The sequence below is a fragment of the Dendrobates tinctorius genome, unplaced genomic scaffold (genome assembly GCF_039654945.1).
Source record: "Dendrobates tinctorius isolate UK_male_01 unplaced genomic scaffold, ASM3965494v1 ptg000158l, whole genome shotgun sequence".
Taxonomy (NCBI): domain Eukaryota; kingdom Metazoa; phylum Chordata; class Amphibia; order Anura; family Dendrobatidae; genus Dendrobates; species Dendrobates tinctorius.
In genome coordinates this window covers 27,409,063-27,427,494 of record NW_027361825.1, presented here as the reverse complement: position 1 = coordinate 27,427,494, position 18,432 = coordinate 27,409,063, and the positions used below count along the sequence as shown (strand labels likewise).

The window sequence follows — 18,432 nt, the reverse complement described above, 5'->3', positions numbered from 1 at the left end:
GTATCAGCCTACTCAGGACAAATTGCAAAACTATTTTTGGGGTCAAATTTCTCCTGTTACCCTTAGGAAAATAAAAGATTGGGGGCAAAAATATCGTTTTTGTGGAAAAAAATGATTTTTTTATTTTCACGTCCGAGCGTTATAAACTTCTGTGAAGCACTTGGGGGTTCAAAGTGCTCACCACACATCTAGATAAGTTCCGTGGGGGGGGGGTCTAGTGTCCAAAATGGGGTCACTTGTGGGGAGTTTCAATAGTTTAGGTACATCGGGGCTCTCCAAACGCACATGACACCCGCAGACCATTCCATCAAAGTCTGCATTGCAAAACGTCACTGCTTCCCTTCCGAGCCCCGACGTGTGTCCATACAGTAGTTTTCTCCCACATATGGGGTGTCAGCGTACTCATGACAAATTGGACAACAACTTTTGGGGTCCAATTTCTCCTGTTACCCTTGGGAAAATGAAAAAATTGGGGACTAATTGATCATGTTTGTGGAAAAAATATGATTTTTTTATTTTCATGCCCGTGCATTATAAACTTCTGTGAAGCCCTTGGGGGTTCAAAGTGCTCACCTCACATCTAGATAAGTTCCTTAGGGGGTCTAGTTTTCAAAATGGGGTCATTTGTGGGGGGTTTCCACTGTTTAGGTACATTAGGGGCTCTCCAAAGGCAACATGACACCCGCAGACCATTCCATCAATGTCTGCATTCCAAAACGTCACTACTTCCCTTCCGAGCCCTGACGTGTGTCCATACAGTAGTTTTCTCCCACATATGGGGTGTCAGCGTACTCAGGACAAATTGGACAACAACTTTTGGGGTTCAATTTCTCCTGTTACCCTTGGGAAAATAAAAAATTGGGGACTAATTGATCATGTTTGTGGAAAAAATACAATTTTTTTATTTTCATGCCCTGGCATTATAAACTTCTGTGAAGCCCTTGGTGGTTCAAAGTGCTCACCTCACATCTAGATAAGTTCCTTAGGGGGTCTAGTTTTCAAAATGGGGTCATTTGTGGGGGGTTTCCACTGTTTAGGTACGTTAGGGGCTCTCCAAAGGCAACATGACACCCGCAGACCATTCCATCAATGTCTGCATTCCAAAACGTCACTACTTCCCTTCCGAGCCCTGACGTGTGTCCATACAGTAGTTTTCTCCCACATATGGGGTGTCAGCGTACTCAGGACAAATTGGGCAACAACTTTTGGGGTTCAATTTCTCCTGTTACCCTTGGGAAAATAAAAAAAATGGTGACTAAAAGATCATGTTTGTGAAAAAAATGCGAATTTTTTATTTTTACGCCCGGGCGTTATAAACTTCTGTGAAGCACTGGGGGGTTCAAAGTGCTCACCACACATCTAGATAAGTTCCTTAGGGGGTCTAGTTTCCAAAATGGTGTCATTTGTTGTGGGTTTCCACTGTTTTGGTACATCAGGGGTTTTCCAATCGCGACATGATGTCCGATCTCAATTCCAGCCAAAAACGTCAAATGGCGCTGCTTCCCTTCCGAGCTCTGCCATGCGCCCAAATAGTGGTTTACCCCCACATGTGGGGTATCAGCATACTCAGGACAAATTGCACAATAACTTTTAGGGTCCTGTTACCCTTGGGAAAATAAAAATTGGGGTGAAAAGATCATTTTTGTGGAAAAAATATGATTTTTTAATTGTACCGCTGTACGTTATAAACTTCTGTAAAGCCCTTGTGAGTTCAAAGTTCTCACCACATATCTAGATAAGTTCCTTGGGGGGTCTAGTTTCCAAAATGGGGTCACTTGTAGGGGGTTTCCACTTTTTAGGTACATCAGGGACTCTCCAAACGTGACATGGCGTCCGATCTGAATTCCAGCCAATTTTGCATTGAAAAAGTCAAATGGCGCTCCTTCCATTCTGAGCTCTGCCATGCGCCGGAACAGTCGTTCCCCCCCACAAACCAGGTATCAGCATACTCAGGACAAATTGCACAATGACTTTTGCAGTCCAATTTCTCCTGTTACCCTTGGTAAAATAAAAAAAATTGAACCTGAAGTATTTTTTTTGTGAAAAAAAGTTAGATGTTCATTTCTTTTTGAATATTCAAAAAAATTCCTGTGACGCACCTAATGGGTTAATAAACTTCTTGAATGTGGTTTTGAGCACCGTAAGGGGTTCAGTTTTTAGAATGGTGTCACTTTTGGGTATTTTCTATCATATAGACCCCTCAAAGTGGCTTGAAATGTGATGTAGTCCTAAAAATAAAATGGTGTTGTAAAAATGAGAAATCGCTGGTCAACTTTTAACCCTTATAACTTCCTAACAAAAAAAAATTTTGGTTCCAAAATTGTGCTGATGTAAAGTAAACATATGGGAAATGTTAGTTATCAAGTTTTTTGTGTGCCGTATCTCTGTGATTTAAGGGCATAAAAATTCAAAGTTGGAAAATTGCGAAATTTTCAAAATTTTTGCCAAATTTCCGTTTTTTTCACAAATAAACGCAAGTTATTTGAATGAAATTTTACCACTAACATGAAGTACAATATGTCACGAGAAAACAATGTCAGAATCACCGGGATCCATGGAAGCGTTCCAGAGTTATGACCTCATAAAGGTAAAGTGGTCAGAATTGTAAAAATTGGCCCGGTCATGAACGTGCAAACCACCCTTGGGGGTGAAGGGGTTAACATGGGTGCGCATATGTGCGCATACATATGCGCACGTACGCGTTTGTATGCGCATGCGTTTTTTTGCAGTGTGCGCTCGGGCGCACAAAATGCATCCTGTTGCATTTTTTGTGCGTCCGACTTGCCCCCAAAAAACGCATGCGCACGCAATGTGTTTTTTTACAGCAAAACACCCATTAAAGTCTATGGGTGCGCATGTGTTTTTTTTTTAAAAATGCACCAAAACTAGCAAAAAAATGCACACAAATGCATGACGCGGTTTTTTCATGCGTTTGTGTGCGCAAAAAACACGCAGCAAAAAAACGCAAGTGTGAAAGTAGCCTAAAAAATTGACAATAGATTTCAACGCAAGATTGTGCGGATGTTAGATAAAGAACCTCGACTAACATCCAAACAAGTTCAAGCTGCCCTGCAGTCCGAGGGTGCTACAGTGTCAACCCGTACTATCCGTCGGCGTCTGAATGAAAAGGGACTGTATGGTAGGAGACCCAGGAAGACCCCACTTCTTACCCCGAGACATAAAAAAGCCAGGCTGGAGTTTGCCAAAACTTACCTGATAAAGCCTAAAACGTTTTGGAAGAATCTTCTCTGGTCAGATGAGACAAAAGTAGAGCTTTTTGGGCAAAGGCATCAACATAGAGTTTACAGGAGAAAAAAAGAGGCATTCAAAGAAAAAAACACGGACCCTACAGTCAAACATGGCGGAGGTTCCCTGATGTTTTGGGGTTTCTTTGTTGTCTCTGGCACTGGACTGCTTGACCGTGTGCATGGCATTATGAAGTCTGAAGACTACCAACAAATTTTGCAGCATAATGTAGGGCCCAGTGTGAGAAAGCTGGGTCTCCCTCAGAGGTCATGGGTCTTCCAGCAGGACAATGACCCAAAACACACTTCAAAAAGCACTAGAAAATGGTTTGCGAGAAAGCACTAGAGACTTCTAAGGTGGCCAGCAATGAGTCCAGACCTGAATCCCATAGAACACCTGTGGAGAGATCTAAAAATGGCAGTTTGGAGAAGGCACCCTTCAAATATCAGGGACCTGGAGCAGTTTACCAAAGAAGAATGGTCTAAAATTCCAGCAGAGCATTGTAAGAAACTCATTGATGGTTACCGGAAGCGGTTGGTCGCAGTTATTTTGACTAAAGGTTGTGCAACCAAGTATTAGGCTGAGGGTGCCAATACTTTTGTCTGGCCCATTTTTGTGTGAAATGATCAATGTTTTGCTTTTTGCTTCATTCTCTTTTGTGTTTTTTCATTTAAGACAAATTAAATGAAGATAATAATACCAAAGAATTTGTGTTTGCAATCATTTTCAGGAAGAAACTGAGTATTATCTGACAGAATTGCAGGGGTGTCAATACTTTTGGCCACAACTGTAAATGCAGCTTAACCCAATCTGCCATGGACTCACAACAGGCACATGGATAAAACTGATTTTCATAAATGCACGTAAAATGCTTTATTTATACATTTAATAATGATTTGATTAGTGGTCAGAATACTCTTTTTAAACTTATGGGTTAATATGTGTTAAACATCACTATAATCGGTCACTAAATATAAATTATATGATGTCTGCATGAGCATTACGGTAAGTAGGAAATCATCTGTAGAACAAAACACCTGCATTATAAGAGATACATTTTCTCCCTGAAGGAATACTGATTTGCCTTTTAAATGTAAAAAAAAATAATGGTGTCACGTGTATGGAACATAAGACGTTATGTACAGTATGTGCCGGAGTCGTTTCTCCAGTTACATAAAAGCGGTATGGCAATGTGCAAATGTGAAGCCGCTCATTGCAGCCGCTCAAGACATTTTTTCCATGTTTAATTACAAATGATGCATACAGCAAACGACAGAACCGGATGAAAATCTGAAAATATTCCATATTAACAAATATACTATTCTCCTCTCTTCCTTTATTATTAATCTTAGGTTTTACTTACTTCCTAATGGAACAGTGCTTTAATTTGGCTTTTAATATTATAACTGACCACATCTAATTAAAGAGATGGCTTTTTATAACTGTCCCCACAGTCCTGGTAAAAAAGTCTATTGCTTTGTCACCGTGCAAGGAAAGATGGGTGTAAAAGGCTTTGTTTCAGGGATAGTCTCACATGACAATCCCTTTCCAGTTGCCCATCTGGGACACATGAGTTTATGGAAGGGAGTCCCTTCTCTGGACCTACCAGAATTTGGATCCCCTCTTAAAGGTCACTTGAGAACTCAAACCATCCATATATTGCATGAATAGTGACTCATCTGAATGACCACCATGTGCTTCTAGTTAACCCTCTAATAGCCCCTCTTTGTGGCAGTTCTGTCATTTTCTGGGGGATTTCAGAATGGTGGGCACTGATCTGATTAAGGAAAGTGCCACTGACTGGGTGTGCCTTTCCTACCCTCCCCTTACCCCTGTTTGGTTCAGGCATTGCAGCTGCCCTTCTCATGATTTAGTAGGGTGGGGTTTATGCATGGGGGAGCCAATGGGTTGAAGAAGGGGTTAGCACAAACCCTTCCTCCGTATATAAAGTCCCTGGATGTAGGCAGCCCTTCCTCTTCCCCGTTTCACTGCGGTCCTGGAAGTGCTTTTCCCACCCTCCCTCCACTTTTGTTACAAATTACTGATGTTATGTTATCTTGTTCCTTTTATTTGTAGTCATCACAAGTCACAGCGGTGGAGAAGTTATGGCACAAAGCTACGGCTTGCTGGCTGACTTGCCTGCATCTATGGAGCAGGGCATTTGGCAGCTAGCGCGTGTTAAAAAAGCTAAGTGCCTGTTTTTCAAATGGTTAAAATTTTATAAAAAGAAGTTTTAATAAAGCTGTGACCGACTTTCACCCATCATTCGGTCTCCGTGTCTGATTAATAGTGGTTAAGAGGGGCTGAGGAAATGCGCTAAGGGGTTACCTTCCCCTTCCCTTAGGTTAACACAGTCCACGACTGGTACAAATTGGCTCAATGACAAGTGTATTATATCCTCTTTCCACTTTGTGGATCCTGAAACAGGGCAGAGGGTTGTCTGACCTTATTTTCACAAAATTTTCTTATATGATATTTGAAAAATAGTTTTTCTAAACTTCGGCTAAAAGTATAGAAGTATATGGAAAAGGCTGATGTTTCCTAAAGATAAAAAGGGGAGAGAGTGGTGAAAGGTAAACAATTTAAGGGAAGATTTAAAGGATCTTTACGCCCTCACAAACATTTTTTTATTGCTCTTGGTTAAGTAACATTCTGTGGGCTTTATTAAAAATGTTCTACCTTTTTTCTATTGTATATGTCTGTAAAGTCATTATCTAGTTGAATGCTTTTACAAATCTATCAGAGCTTGTGGTTCTGATTGTGTTTTTCCTTCTTCCCTTCTCTCAGTGTTAAAGATAACTACAAGAAAGATGAGTAGACGTATACAGATCTGCACAGCATGGGGAGGTCAGAGAAACAGGTTATTGAAGAGTAGCACATGTAGAGGAAATAAGTGCAGGATAGAAGCTGTGCTGATAGATGAGCTAAGATATCCACCAACCACACATCCAGCCTGCATTACTGGGAAAGACACTCCCACAAGATATTAATCTGAAATTTTGATCAGGCTGAAAACTGCATATCAGAGAGTCTGAAAAGGAATGAAGATTGCAGCATGAAATATTAACATTTTGTTAAATCATTTTGTCAAATGTATCCATAGTCATTAAAGAAAGCATGTTGAATGTAGATTGAAGAACCACGTTAAACAAACCAGTCCATCCAAATTTCCATACAATCTGTGTACTTAGCTCTCAGTGTGATATACCACTGGAAAACCCATTTAAAGTAGTTGTCATGTTGGCATTTTTTTTTCCATTTTTGTTCGTTAAGAGCTGGTTACTTGATGAGAAAAGAAGACTATACGTGAAACATGTCTAAGATGTCCATTAAGGTATTGCATTGTAACCTCTGTATGTTGTTTCAGCCAATCTGACCTTATTCTCTTCCTCCGCAGCTATAGACTTATTATACTGGCGAGATGTGAAGCAGACTGGGATTGTCTTTGGAAGTGTCCTTTTGATGCTTTTCTCATTGACTCAGTTCAGTGTGGTCAGTGTCATCGCCTACCTAGCACTCCGCTGCTCTCTCAGCCACAATCAGCTTCAGAATCTACAAATCAGTGTTACAAGCTGTACAGAAAACCGATGAAGGACATCCATTCAAGTAAGTGGTATCTTACAAATCTGCCAAGACCAGTGCTTGACCTACCATATGATAAAGTCAGAAAACCCCGGTGCTGCTTGTTTTAAAAACAAACTGTGCTTAACTCACCCTCCCCAAGTACAATGTTGAGTTTCCGCCACTGCTCCCAATGTCCATTATTGTCTGCAGTGCTGACATCATGTAGACAGCACTGAAACCAAGCTGCTCTGCCCAAGTTAACGTAGAGAGTCACTCCGAAACGCTGACCTCATTGATTGGCTGCAGCGCTTTCGAAGCAATGTCAGTGCTACATACAATAACAGAAACCAGGTGCAGCGGTGTTTCGTTGGACCAGGGGAGGTTGAGTAAAGCTCAATTTGTTTTTGTTTTTTATTTATTTATTTATTTATTTTAATAAACTGCACCAATTGAGATGGTTTTTCCAAAACCGGAAAGCCCCTTTAATGGATTAAACTCTATTTTATCTATAACCTGGCAGATAGTTGTCAATTAATCTGCATGTCACTATACCTAAAAGGCAACATAGTTTTAGAGATGCTCTCGGAAACCCTCTCTACTATGGAAAATAGGTTAGAGGACTAAGTCCAGGATGACTTGGGGGGTAGAGATAACCACCACCAGTGAGGGGGGAGTAGAATTTAATCTGGTACAAGCCTCTCTCTCCTGTAGGTATGCCTATGGTGGAAAGTCAGAGAAGTTGTATCATGAATCTCACGTAATGTCCATTCTTCTTTTGGCAAATAGCATTTCTCCATTTGTTGTGTGAGAGCAGAAAAGAGTCTCCTATTGTACCATAACAGCTCCACTCTTATCACTGGGATATGTCTGGTTTTGTAGCTATATTCCATGTGAATGAGGATGGGCTGCAATGCCGAGGACAACCCATGAACAAGAGTGGCGCTATTTCTGGGGAGAAAGTCAAACTTTTTTTTATATAAACTTTGGCACATCTGCTAACCACCTTTACATCTAATGTTCATCACTCAATAAAGGGCTTCACTTAGATGTAAAAATATGATGTACAACCACTAATGTGCTAAGAACTTTCATATTACAGCATTTTAATTCACTCCATCAATTGTAAACTGAGCTATGTTAATGGAAGCAGCACTTGACATTTTGCAGGAACTACTTGGATATTGTACTTGGATATTGAGATCTCCCTCTCTCAAGAACAGATCCAGAAGTACACAGACTGCCTTCAAGTGTACACCAACAGCATAGTCCGAGAGCTCCGGAGACTCTTCCTTGTACAGGACATGGTGGACTCACTGAAGGTAGGAGTGATATACCCCCAGTCTGTCACCTTCGTATATATCACCTGCTGATCAATGCCATCAATGTTCATGGTGGTTAGTATCAATATACTTCCATGATTAAAAGTATCATCATAGACCCCTTTAAAATAAGAGTTGCAGTGGTGTCAAATTCTGGATTTCCCTCTTCAGATCCCCAGCAGGAGGGGAACCCTTGCTCAATTGTCCTGCATCGTTGCTGGCAGGAATTGTAGTATTGCATGTGCCCATGCAAATGAATGACCAATCATGCAGTAAGGGGCAGGAAAAGGTCCATCTGAGCAAGAGCCCTCTTTTAGGACCTACCTTTATAATAACACACACTGAAATTTATTAATCCTATGTAAAATATTAATGGCACCAAAATGGCATTATACGGTACTCAGACATTTGCGGCCAGCGTGCTTGGCTATTTTAGGAACTCCTACTTAAAGGGGACCTGTTGCCAGGTCAAAAGAGTCCAGTTTTTGCTCTTGTTTTTTTTAATAATTTTCCACATGGCAGAGATATGAGGCTTGTTATTTAGTGCTAATTTTTATGGTCTTTACCAGGGGGTTGATGGGAAAAGCAGGAATATAATAACAGCAAAAAACATTTTTAACATGGTGAAAAGTCTTCTTTAAATGGGTTTGCCAGGACTAATATTAACTTTTTACTGTGGGTCTAAGAACTTACATGTAGGTAGTTACTAACTCTGTCACGTTATCGGAGTTGAGACTTGTCTTCTGCTCTGCTCTGTTGATGGGGCGTGACTGCCAATATCATGCTGAATGACAGCCAGCTCCCCGCTGCCTAACTGTGGGGAGACAGCTGTCAATCAGCATGACGTTGGCAGTCACGCCTCATAAACAGAACAGGCTAGAAGAGCTGCACTGTTGCCATAAAGCAGCTGAATTGACCACTCTATTGCAAGATAGCACAGGCAGGTAGTGGCTAACAAGTCAGTCACTACCTGCCTGTTAGCTTTTTTGGCTTATTGTTAAAAAAAAATTTAGTCACGGATAACCCCTTTTAAGTGAATGGAGTCGCACATCCACTGCCACCTCTCTATTCACACCAGCATAAGATAAGCCTCTGCTCTTGGGCGAGGTGATGGTTCTACAGATGGGATCTGCATCTATCAGACATTTCTGGAGTGTCCTGTGGATATGCCATGGATGTATGAGATGAGAATACTCCTTAAAGGGATCCATATTAAATCTTAGTAACAATACAGCAAAAGGGAACCATAAAAGTACACACATCATGTGTGTCATGTGGAAAAAGGACAGCCATTGGCTATGCTTATGATCCAATTGCCCATTTATTTGTCAATGAGCACAGAAGAAACAAGATGCCATGCAGGTAATAGTAGAAGAAAGTCTTTGGGACACTATGCAATGTCTTGTGCAGGACGGTGCATGGCACAGGTTCTCTCCTTGTGCATCCCGGTGTCATACTAATGTGGCGCCCCTGAGGGATCAGTCACCACAGAGGTACTGCACCTCCTCCTGAGGTGTGGTACCCCACTATCCAGGTAAGGTGGAGACACCTGACCACACTCCAACACTTACATCCCACACAACATAGTAGTGTAGCAAAGCACCTTTGGTGGCTCCCTGCTTGGAACACGAAGAGTGCTGGGAGGTGGGTGGAGCTTAGACTGCACGAGAGAGCGGGAGAATATTAGGAAAAGGTCAGTCTGTGAGAGAAGATCCCCTGAGAGGGATGGAGTGAAGGAAGTGCTGCAGCAGACTCCTGTGACCTAGAGCTGCTGGCACAGGAAAGAGCCATAAAAAGCCTGATTCTTCAGAAGGAAGATAGTTTAGTACGGAACGTAAGGAGAAGAGAACTAAAGACTAGGGTGGGAGCAGAGCCCTTCCTCAAGTTTGAAGCACATGGCCGGGGTCCGGTCCCCGAGGTTGTATGGATACTGGTGTTCCTGCAGCAGAAACCGGAGGAATAGAAGTCGTCACCACTTTATTCCCATCTAAGACTTGGGGGCACAACAGCAACGTGGGTGAGCCGGGACATGATAGCAAGGAGTCCCCGAAGCAGGCTACAGCTGTCTGCCGTACAAGTAGAGTTCTAAGTAACATCAAGAAGGAGGAACTTGAGTTTGATACGCAACTACAAGTACTTCAGATTAGGCGCTAGTGTGGAGATGTTCAGAGAAGGCATATGTTGGAGGAGTGCTGGAAAGGTGTACTTTATCTTGCCTGGGAGTTGGCTAAGCCCCTGTCCTGGAGAACACGGCACCGAAGCGGGCATCTGTGCGCACCAGACTGTGAGTAAAGCCTTGGAACTACATGCCCTTGTGTCCTCCACTTATTCTTGCGGCTTACACCCGGCTCTGCTACATATACTTCTTTACACCATCTCCCCACTTGCCAACCTTATCTACACTGCCCTGGGACTACAGCTCCACCTGTGGGGCGCTTCAACATCATTGCTGCACCACACCATCTGTCCCAGAGAAGCAACCCTGCAGCGCTGGTCAAACTGACCAGAAACCACAGGTGGCGTCACGAATCATCTCAACACCTTTATCCCCATCACTCTACCCCTTTTACATTGACCGCCTGAGGCCACGGATCGGGTCACTGCCACTGTGACATCTCCCATTGTAATCAACGGGCCCGGCACCAAGTATCCCACGGCCTCCGGGGGCGAGTCACTAAACTAGTCTGTATCTGAGAATCTGAGCATGGATTTAACCTGATAATATATTTGCTTTTTCCTTCCTAGTTTGCTGTACTAATGTGGCTGCTGACATATGTCGGAGCGCTGCTCAATGGACTTACGCTCCTAATCATGGGTAAGGAACACAACTGCAATGTGAAGTCGGTACATTTATACACGTCGGTAGCATATATCTATAGTATTTGTATGTATTTATTTTTATAAATATATATATACTTGAAGGAGGCCCAATGCTATCGCATCAGGGGGCGGTGGTGTCACGATGGAGGCAGGCTTTTCAGCATTGATAATCTCTTCCCCCCGTGTGCTCAACCACCTATCCACTCTCTCTTTCCCCATGTGCTGACTTCTTCCGTCTGTGTTCTCTTCTTTCACCTGTCTACCCCATGTGCTATCCTCCTTGTCTGCTGTGTTCTCCCCTCATGTGCTGTCCCGTTTGAGCTGTCTCCCCCCTGTGCTCTGTCTGTCTCTCCCCTTTGTTGACCATGTACAGAACATACCACAGCTCCTGGGCAGGGGAGGAAGCAAAACACAATACTGACATTACAGCAGGAGATCGCAGAGGAAACCTTTTGTGAGGTAAAATATTGTTTAAAATCAGTCAGTGAAATATTTTACCTCACAAAATGAATCCTCTATGATCCCCTGCTGTAATGTCACTATTGTCTTTTGCTTCCTCCCCTGCCCAGGAGATGTGGTATGCTCCGTACACGGTCAGACACAGATAATTTTTAAAATTAACTTTTGTTTGTGTGAAAACCCCTTTAATGTGACCGGCTTCCTCTGCCTGTAGACACATCACGCTTCTGCAGCTGAGATCACCCGAATGATTCACTGTGCCTGCGTGGAATTTGCGCAGGCACAGTGTGACGGTGTTCCGCTGGTGGTACTGCGCAAGAGACTGTGTGAGTATGTGAATGTGTCTGAATGTGTGAGTGTGACTGAATGTGTGAGTGTGACTGAGTGTGTTAGTGTGTATGAGTGTGTGTGTGTGGTGCGTACAGCGTATAGTGTATGTGTGTGTGGCACGACGGTGTCCCGCTGGTGGTACCGCGTAATAGGGTGGTACCAGCAGCAGTTTCCATATTGAGACACCTAACACTTGGGTGTCCCAATATGGCGGTTGGTGAACTTCCTCCGCTTGGAATTCTGGGATACGGTGACATCTGGACAGAACAGGAAATGAAGACATTACAAGGCAATTATATAAATAGATACGCTGAATAAGGATACTTTCACACTGTCCAACCACAGCTGATAAACGACAGCTGATCGGCTACACACAAGCCATTTCTGTCAGTTATACAATTTTTCTGTGTAAACAGAATATTATCGCTCTCGACAGCGTATATCTTGCGACGTGCTGCCAAGAATTAAGATTTGTAAGCGTTTTGCTTGTTCTTCAGGTCATCAGCAATAATTGGGAAATGGGCATTCCTAGGAGGAACATTCGTTCCAGAATATTGGCCAGTGTAAATGCACCTTAAGGCTATATTTGTGTCTGATCTGTGTTAGAGAGAGAGAGCAGCTCAATATAGGGCTAGAAAGCCTGATTACAGGGATGTGTCACTCATTAGGCTGTGTGTTGTAGTTTCAGTACAATCAGTGTTTTATCAGCAGGAGATTAGCACGTCTGGACTGGTTGTCACATGCAGACCAGTCAGGCTAATCTGTGTAACCCTGCCCCCACCACTGGCAGCTTGCGGACTATGTACATAGGAAGCTGCCAATCAGGGGTATGGGCGGGGTTATACACGGCTCAGCATTTGAGCACTGCTACATTTACAGCAGAGAAAACAGGAATTCTATCACAACTACCGCAAGCAACCTAGTTAGTGACACATAGCTGGAATCATATTTTGCTGCTCTCAAATTTTCTACCAAATGCCTCAGATTCCAAGAAAGAGGCTCCCCAGTTCTCCATGTGAAGTGATGACTTACTGTATTCTTATTGGAATATGCTTTTAAAGGGGCTAGTTATGGGCTTTGCTTGGTATTCAGAAATTTAGATCAACAGTAGACAGATGGTTGCGTAACAGATTTACGAGAGATGATAGATAGCAGGAAGAGTTGAGCAAAAAGATTTGCAAATCCCTGGTCCGGCATCCATATCAGTACTGCATCACAGCCACACCATGACCGCGTGAACTTCCTCAGCCAGCATCTGAGTGCCGCTCTCATGGATGCCGTACCCATTATGTCACATGAGACCTAATCACTCGGCCCCCACATGACGTCCATCATGTGGGGGCCTTGTAAATGCCAGAAGCACCAAGGATACTGGCATTTGGGTGATGGCTAAGGAAGCATGCACTGCCACGGAGTACCGTCATGAATGCCAGAATACAAATAGAAAAATTGGTATAATGATAGGTAGAAAGATATATAAGAAACAGTTAAGGGATAGATATGACATAAAAGGATAGAAAGAAAGATAAAATAAAAAAAATACATTAAAAAAATTCTATATTTTGGGTTAGAACAATAATAATGACTTGTTATGCTGATAATTTGTCATTAATCTGATGCTTCATCTCTTTATATTGTGTAGCTGTGGTGTCCATGTTCTCTCTCCCAGCCGTATATGACAAGTATCAGGTAAGAATTGTTTTAAGTTCATCCATCTAATTGCAATGATAAGTAATTTAATAAGCAGATATTTTCCTCTTCTAGGCACAAATTGACCAGTATTTGGGACTGGTGAGGACAAACATGAACACAATTGTGGCAAAGTAAGTGAATATGATATGGTTCCTTCCCTCATGCCAAAGGTGATGACGTGTCGAGCATTGGGGGTCTGACCGCTGGGACTGGCAAAATAGGGCCGCACTATTCTTTCCCGGAGCTCTGCCCATAAAGAATGAATGGAGCGATGGCCGGGCATCCAATCGGCTACTTTTTTTTAGAAAAGAGATAAAAGTACCCCATTGGGAGATAATTTCCCATTCTGCCGATCAGTGAGGGTCCCAGCAGTTGGACCTCCACCGATCATCTGCAGGTATAGGTGATAACTTGTTTTGATGAGACTATCTCTTCAATAAAAAAAAAAAGTATGGAGATTTCCATTGTATTTTGGTTGTACAGTACCTTCGCAATGTGTGCTATTTATACATAAGGAAAAATATTTTTTACCCAAATATGTCTCTAAATGATATGGACACATTTGGAAACTTTATTTTTATTCATTTATATTTATTTCAATCGGGTTTTCATTAAAAATGTCATCTGGCTTTTACAGGCTTTTTTGTTTCTCTGTAGGTTGCTGGCTGTTGAATGAGTTAACTGTTAATCCATCAGTGAGCTCATTCTGCTAGGAGAGTTTGTAAATTTGTCTTTTTCTGAGCTTCTCTCTGCTGATTTATGACTGCAAAGTTCAGCTCAACTTTGATATGGTTTGTAGTCCGAGATCAGCGCACGGGAGCTAATAAAAAGACAACACAGAGGCTGGAGAAGGCAAGCAATGCAACTTTTTTAACGACACTGAATAGCAATAATTGTTTTTAGCCCAAAATGCATACATTTAAGTAAAACAATGACCCATAAAGTTTCCATAAACTTTAAAGGGTGTTACTCGGGGAGTCGGGACTATTTTTATTTTTTTTACTATGGACATAAAAACTAACCGTTAAGTAGTTGGTAACAGATGCAACTACCCGGCGCCAGCTCATAGTGGTCACCAGCTCATAGTGGTCACCGACTGCTCCATGTCAACAGGACAGCTTTTTCTCTTCCGCTCTGCTCTGTCAACAGGGTGTGACTGCCGGCGTCATGCTGATTGACAGCTGCCTCTATACAGTTACTGTAGGTAGTTGGGAGTCACCTGTCAATCAGCATGACGTCAGCACTAATGCCCCGTCAACCGAGCAGAGCGGAAGAGAAGCCGCTGCTCTGTCGATGTGACGCAAGTGGAAGTCGCTGAATCACTGGCAGGAGCCGTCTGTGAGATCAGTGTTGGGCACATTGTAAAAAAATGAAATAGTCCCTGATAACTCTTTAAATGTGATCATATGTAAGTAGCTATGCCATCTCCAAATGACTTGACGCAATTGCGCGCACTATGTATCTCTAGTCCAGTGCGAGAGGGGTGTAGTGATTGGAGGAACAGAGATGGGCCCTAATGTGTGAGGGGCCCAATGCACCACCACACTAGGTGCTGCTTTATAGCTGAGTGTGCTTTCTGTGCTCGTCAGTATAAAGGGTCTCAGTAATACCAGGGAGTAGAATAATTAAGACATTTTAAAATAGAAGTGTAAATTTAATTAACTAAAATGTGTTTTTTTTGTTTGAAGAATTCAAGCTAAAATTCCTGGTGCGAAACAGAATGAATAAATAGTCTATGTAGTCCAGTCGATGCTTGGTAAATTGTGGAGTCTAACGTGGAAACAGCTGTGTTCTACACTTTACTTAGGCTAGTTTCACATTTGCGCTTTTGAGCCACTAAGCTCCGCCCCCTGCCGCACCTCCTCCGGTAGCTCCGCCTACCGGCGCATAACGCTGCATGCGTCCTGCGTCCCCTATCTTTATCACTGGGGGCGCAGGCTGTACGCAGTATGCGTTTGGCGGCGCATGCGTCCTTTTCACGGTGCGCCGAGCGCAACCAAACTGCAGCAGTGATAAAGATAGGGGACGCAGGACGCATGCAGCATTATGCGCCGGTAGGCGGAGCTACCGGTGGAGGTGTGGCAGGGGGCGGGGCTTAGCGGCGGCCGTGCACAGGCCGTCGCTGCGCTCAAAAGCGCAAATGTGAAACTAGCCTTACAGATTTATTGCACCATTCTCTTTTCCAACACTCTGTGTTTATCGAAACATCCAAAAAATCAAAACTTATCGAGGAACAGAACCTGCTTCTACGCTATTAGAATACTTGCAATCAGCCGTGTCAAGCACTAAAGTATAGTGAAGAGATACAAAAAGTGTACTAGACGTGTTTCTTTTTTTTGTGTTGCTTAAAAGTGCATGATGTTGGAAGCCTAAATTTTGTTATTTTTTTTTTTAAATTTCTTATTATTTTGCAGTGTTTTTTCTGCTATTCTCGGCAGCGCTTCTATAACTTAATGTGACGTTCGGCTAGGGCTTCATGCTTAGGGCAATTGATGCAATAGGACAGACTTGCTTCATTGTCTCTAGGCCCGCTGGTTGGAGTTATTTCGATTATATATATATATATATATATATGTAGAACTGTAGACTAATGTTTCATGTTTTCCAGCACAAGTAAAATCAATGTGCGGTACTTCTCTCCGTTTTTGTATGAATTCAACTTGCAGTACTTCTGTTGTAAGGGATTGGGATGACAGAATTACATGTTACGGTAGCCGGGCCCAGCTCGTTCGGTTTATTACGATTTGTAAGTCACTCTCTGTAGTTCCTAGCGGACTTATGGACTCTGAATATTTGCACTTATTATGTACTTAACACTGAATGCATAAATAAAATGTCACTAAATGTAAAAGATTCTCTTTTTGTTGAGCTTGTAAAATTTTGCCAAAACACATCCTGCCAGTCCTGACCGATGAAACCACCCAGTTAACGTTCATTGATGGCGCAGATAACAACATATTCACTGTGTCTACATGCTGGTTACCTAACTAAAATAATTCAGTACAAATGGGAATAAAATTTGATTCTTGCCAAGGTTTGGTGTTTTCCATTTGTATTCTCACTGTGTTTGTAAATTGGTTCTGTTGCATTTCCCTTGACTGCCAGCAGAAGTCCAATTAAACATCCAAGTAGGCGTCATATGTAAAACACAATTGCTCACTGGACTGTGCACTCCAGCCAACTTCAGATCAGCGCTTACATGCTCTATTAAAAAGAGCTTGCAAGCGCTGCACATGTTTGGCTACAGCCACAACACTGAGGTGGATGTTAACCTACAGTATGCAATGGGCGTTAAATAATAAAGGGTTTTCTTTTTAATGGTTTTAGGGTATTTTGAGGGCGCTGAATTCAAACATCCAATTACTTTTGCTGAATTGGTTTTCGTTTGTGAGATAATTCATCCATGTAAATAATGCATTCCCCCAATGTGACTTGTGTGTGATATCAAATGCAATAGCTTTTGGTCTTTTGACTCACTAACAGTGTCTAAGGTGATAAAATATCCCATTTAATTATTTTGTATTTCAATTTGTAGGCTTGCAGAGGGACACTTTGAAGCCAGAATTCTATTGTAATTTCTTAATTAAAGAAAACCTGTCAGCAAGATTGTGTACAGTAACCTACAGACACTGTCAGGTCGGCGCCATTATACTGATTACACTGATACCTGGTGATGAAATCCATCTTGTGACTGTTATTTAATCTTTATCTTCAGTTTTGAGTTAATGATATGCTCGTTCTCCGGGGTGGCCTGTGGGGGGTCTTTATGTGATGCTCTGATAAACTATTCATAATGTAGACTGCTGACAGGTCACTGATCCCTCACTGACCTGCCCACTAGTTTGCATGACGAATACCTAACATACTGAAGAAAAAAAAACCTTTCTGCAGGCAGGTTTCAGCCATGGCACCTGCGCTGCAGCATAGTCACATGTTTAATTATCCTAATAATAAATGTGGTTGATGTTATTCAGATTGGAAAAAAAAACAATTTTAAAATGGCGCCCACCGCGCCTGCGCAGTAGCAGCTCTCAGTGTCTATTTCTGTGATCTGATAGCTGTTACTGCGCATGCACCGGCGGCCCCATCTTACTGGAGAGGAAAAAAATTCCTCCTCCAACATGGCACTGCCCGCAACTGCGCAGTAGCAGCTCTCAGCATGCTGCGATTTTGTTTTGTTTGTTTTTTTGCAACCGAATTACTGTATTTTTCGGACCATAAGACGCACTTTTTTCCCCAAAATTTTTTGGGGAAAGTGGGGGGTGCGTCTTATGGTCGAAATATACTAACCTCCAGAGGCTGGTGCGGGTGCCGCGGGGCTCTGTAGTGCGGTGGTGGCAGCGGGCTGTGCTCCGGTGCAGGGGTAACGGCTCTCTGTGCTCCAGTGCAGGGGCGGTGGCTCCGTCGGCATTTCCTCCAAGCCCGGAGGCCCCCGCACATCCCTTGCTGGCCGCCGCCATGTTGCGGTGGCCTCCGGGAACATGGCCGCCGGGAAGATGGCCGCCGGTCTGGGTACGGTGCATGCGCAGGTTCAGATCTCGTCCCGAGATCTCGGGGTACGAGATTCAAATCTCGGCAACGAGATCTCATCCCCTGAGATCTCGGGACGAGATCTGAACCTGCGCATGCGCCGTCCCCGGACCGGCGGCCATCTTCCCAGCGGCCATGTTCCCGGAAGCCACCGCAACATGGCGGCGGCCAGCAAGGGATGTGCGAGGGCCTCCGGGCTTGGAGGAAAGGCCGGCGGAGCCGCCGCCGCCCCTGCATCGGAGCACAGATAGCCGCCACCCTCACCCCACAGAGCCCACCTGCTCCAGCCCCAGCACAGCACAGCTGCCCCAGCCCCAGCACAGCCCAGCTGCCCCAGCACAGCACAGTTGCCCCAGCCCCAGCCCAGCTGCCCCAGCACAGCCCAGCTGCCCCAGCCCCAGCACAGCTGCCCCAGCCCCAGCATAGCTTCCCCAGCACAGCCCACCTGCCCCAGCACAGCGCAGCTGCTCCA

General features: G+C 43.5%; 1 protein-coding gene across 1 annotated transcript; it reads left to right on the top strand.

The window, feature by feature from the left end:
* Positions 1-6,670: 6,670 nt before the first annotated feature.
* LOC141051697 (reticulon-1-A-like) lies at positions 6,671-15,230 on the top strand. Its single transcript, XM_073548690.1, has 6 exons — positions 6,671-6,852; positions 7,978-8,129; positions 10,875-10,944; positions 13,381-13,427; positions 13,503-13,561; positions 15,119-15,230. Exons 1-6 carry the CDS (start codon positions 6,834-6,836, stop codon positions 15,156-15,158), a joined length of 387 nt encoding a protein of 128 aa, XP_073404791.1. The 5' UTR covers positions 6,671-6,833; the 3' UTR covers positions 15,159-15,230.
* The last annotated feature ends 3,202 nt before the right edge of the window (positions 15,231-18,432 follow it).

What these genes read in the sequence shown, in the direction of transcription:
- LOC141051697 (XM_073548690.1), top strand. An exon ending in ACATGGTGGACTCACTGAAG is followed by an intron (nt 8,130 to 10,874) that starts GTAGGAGTGATA and finishes TTTCCTTCCTAG; the next exon opens with TTTGCTGTACTAATGTGGCT. An exon ending in ATGAACACAATTGTGGCAAA is followed by an intron (nt 13,562 to 15,118) that starts GTAAGTGAATAT and finishes TTTTGTTTGAAG; the next exon opens with AATTCAAGCTAAAATTCCTG.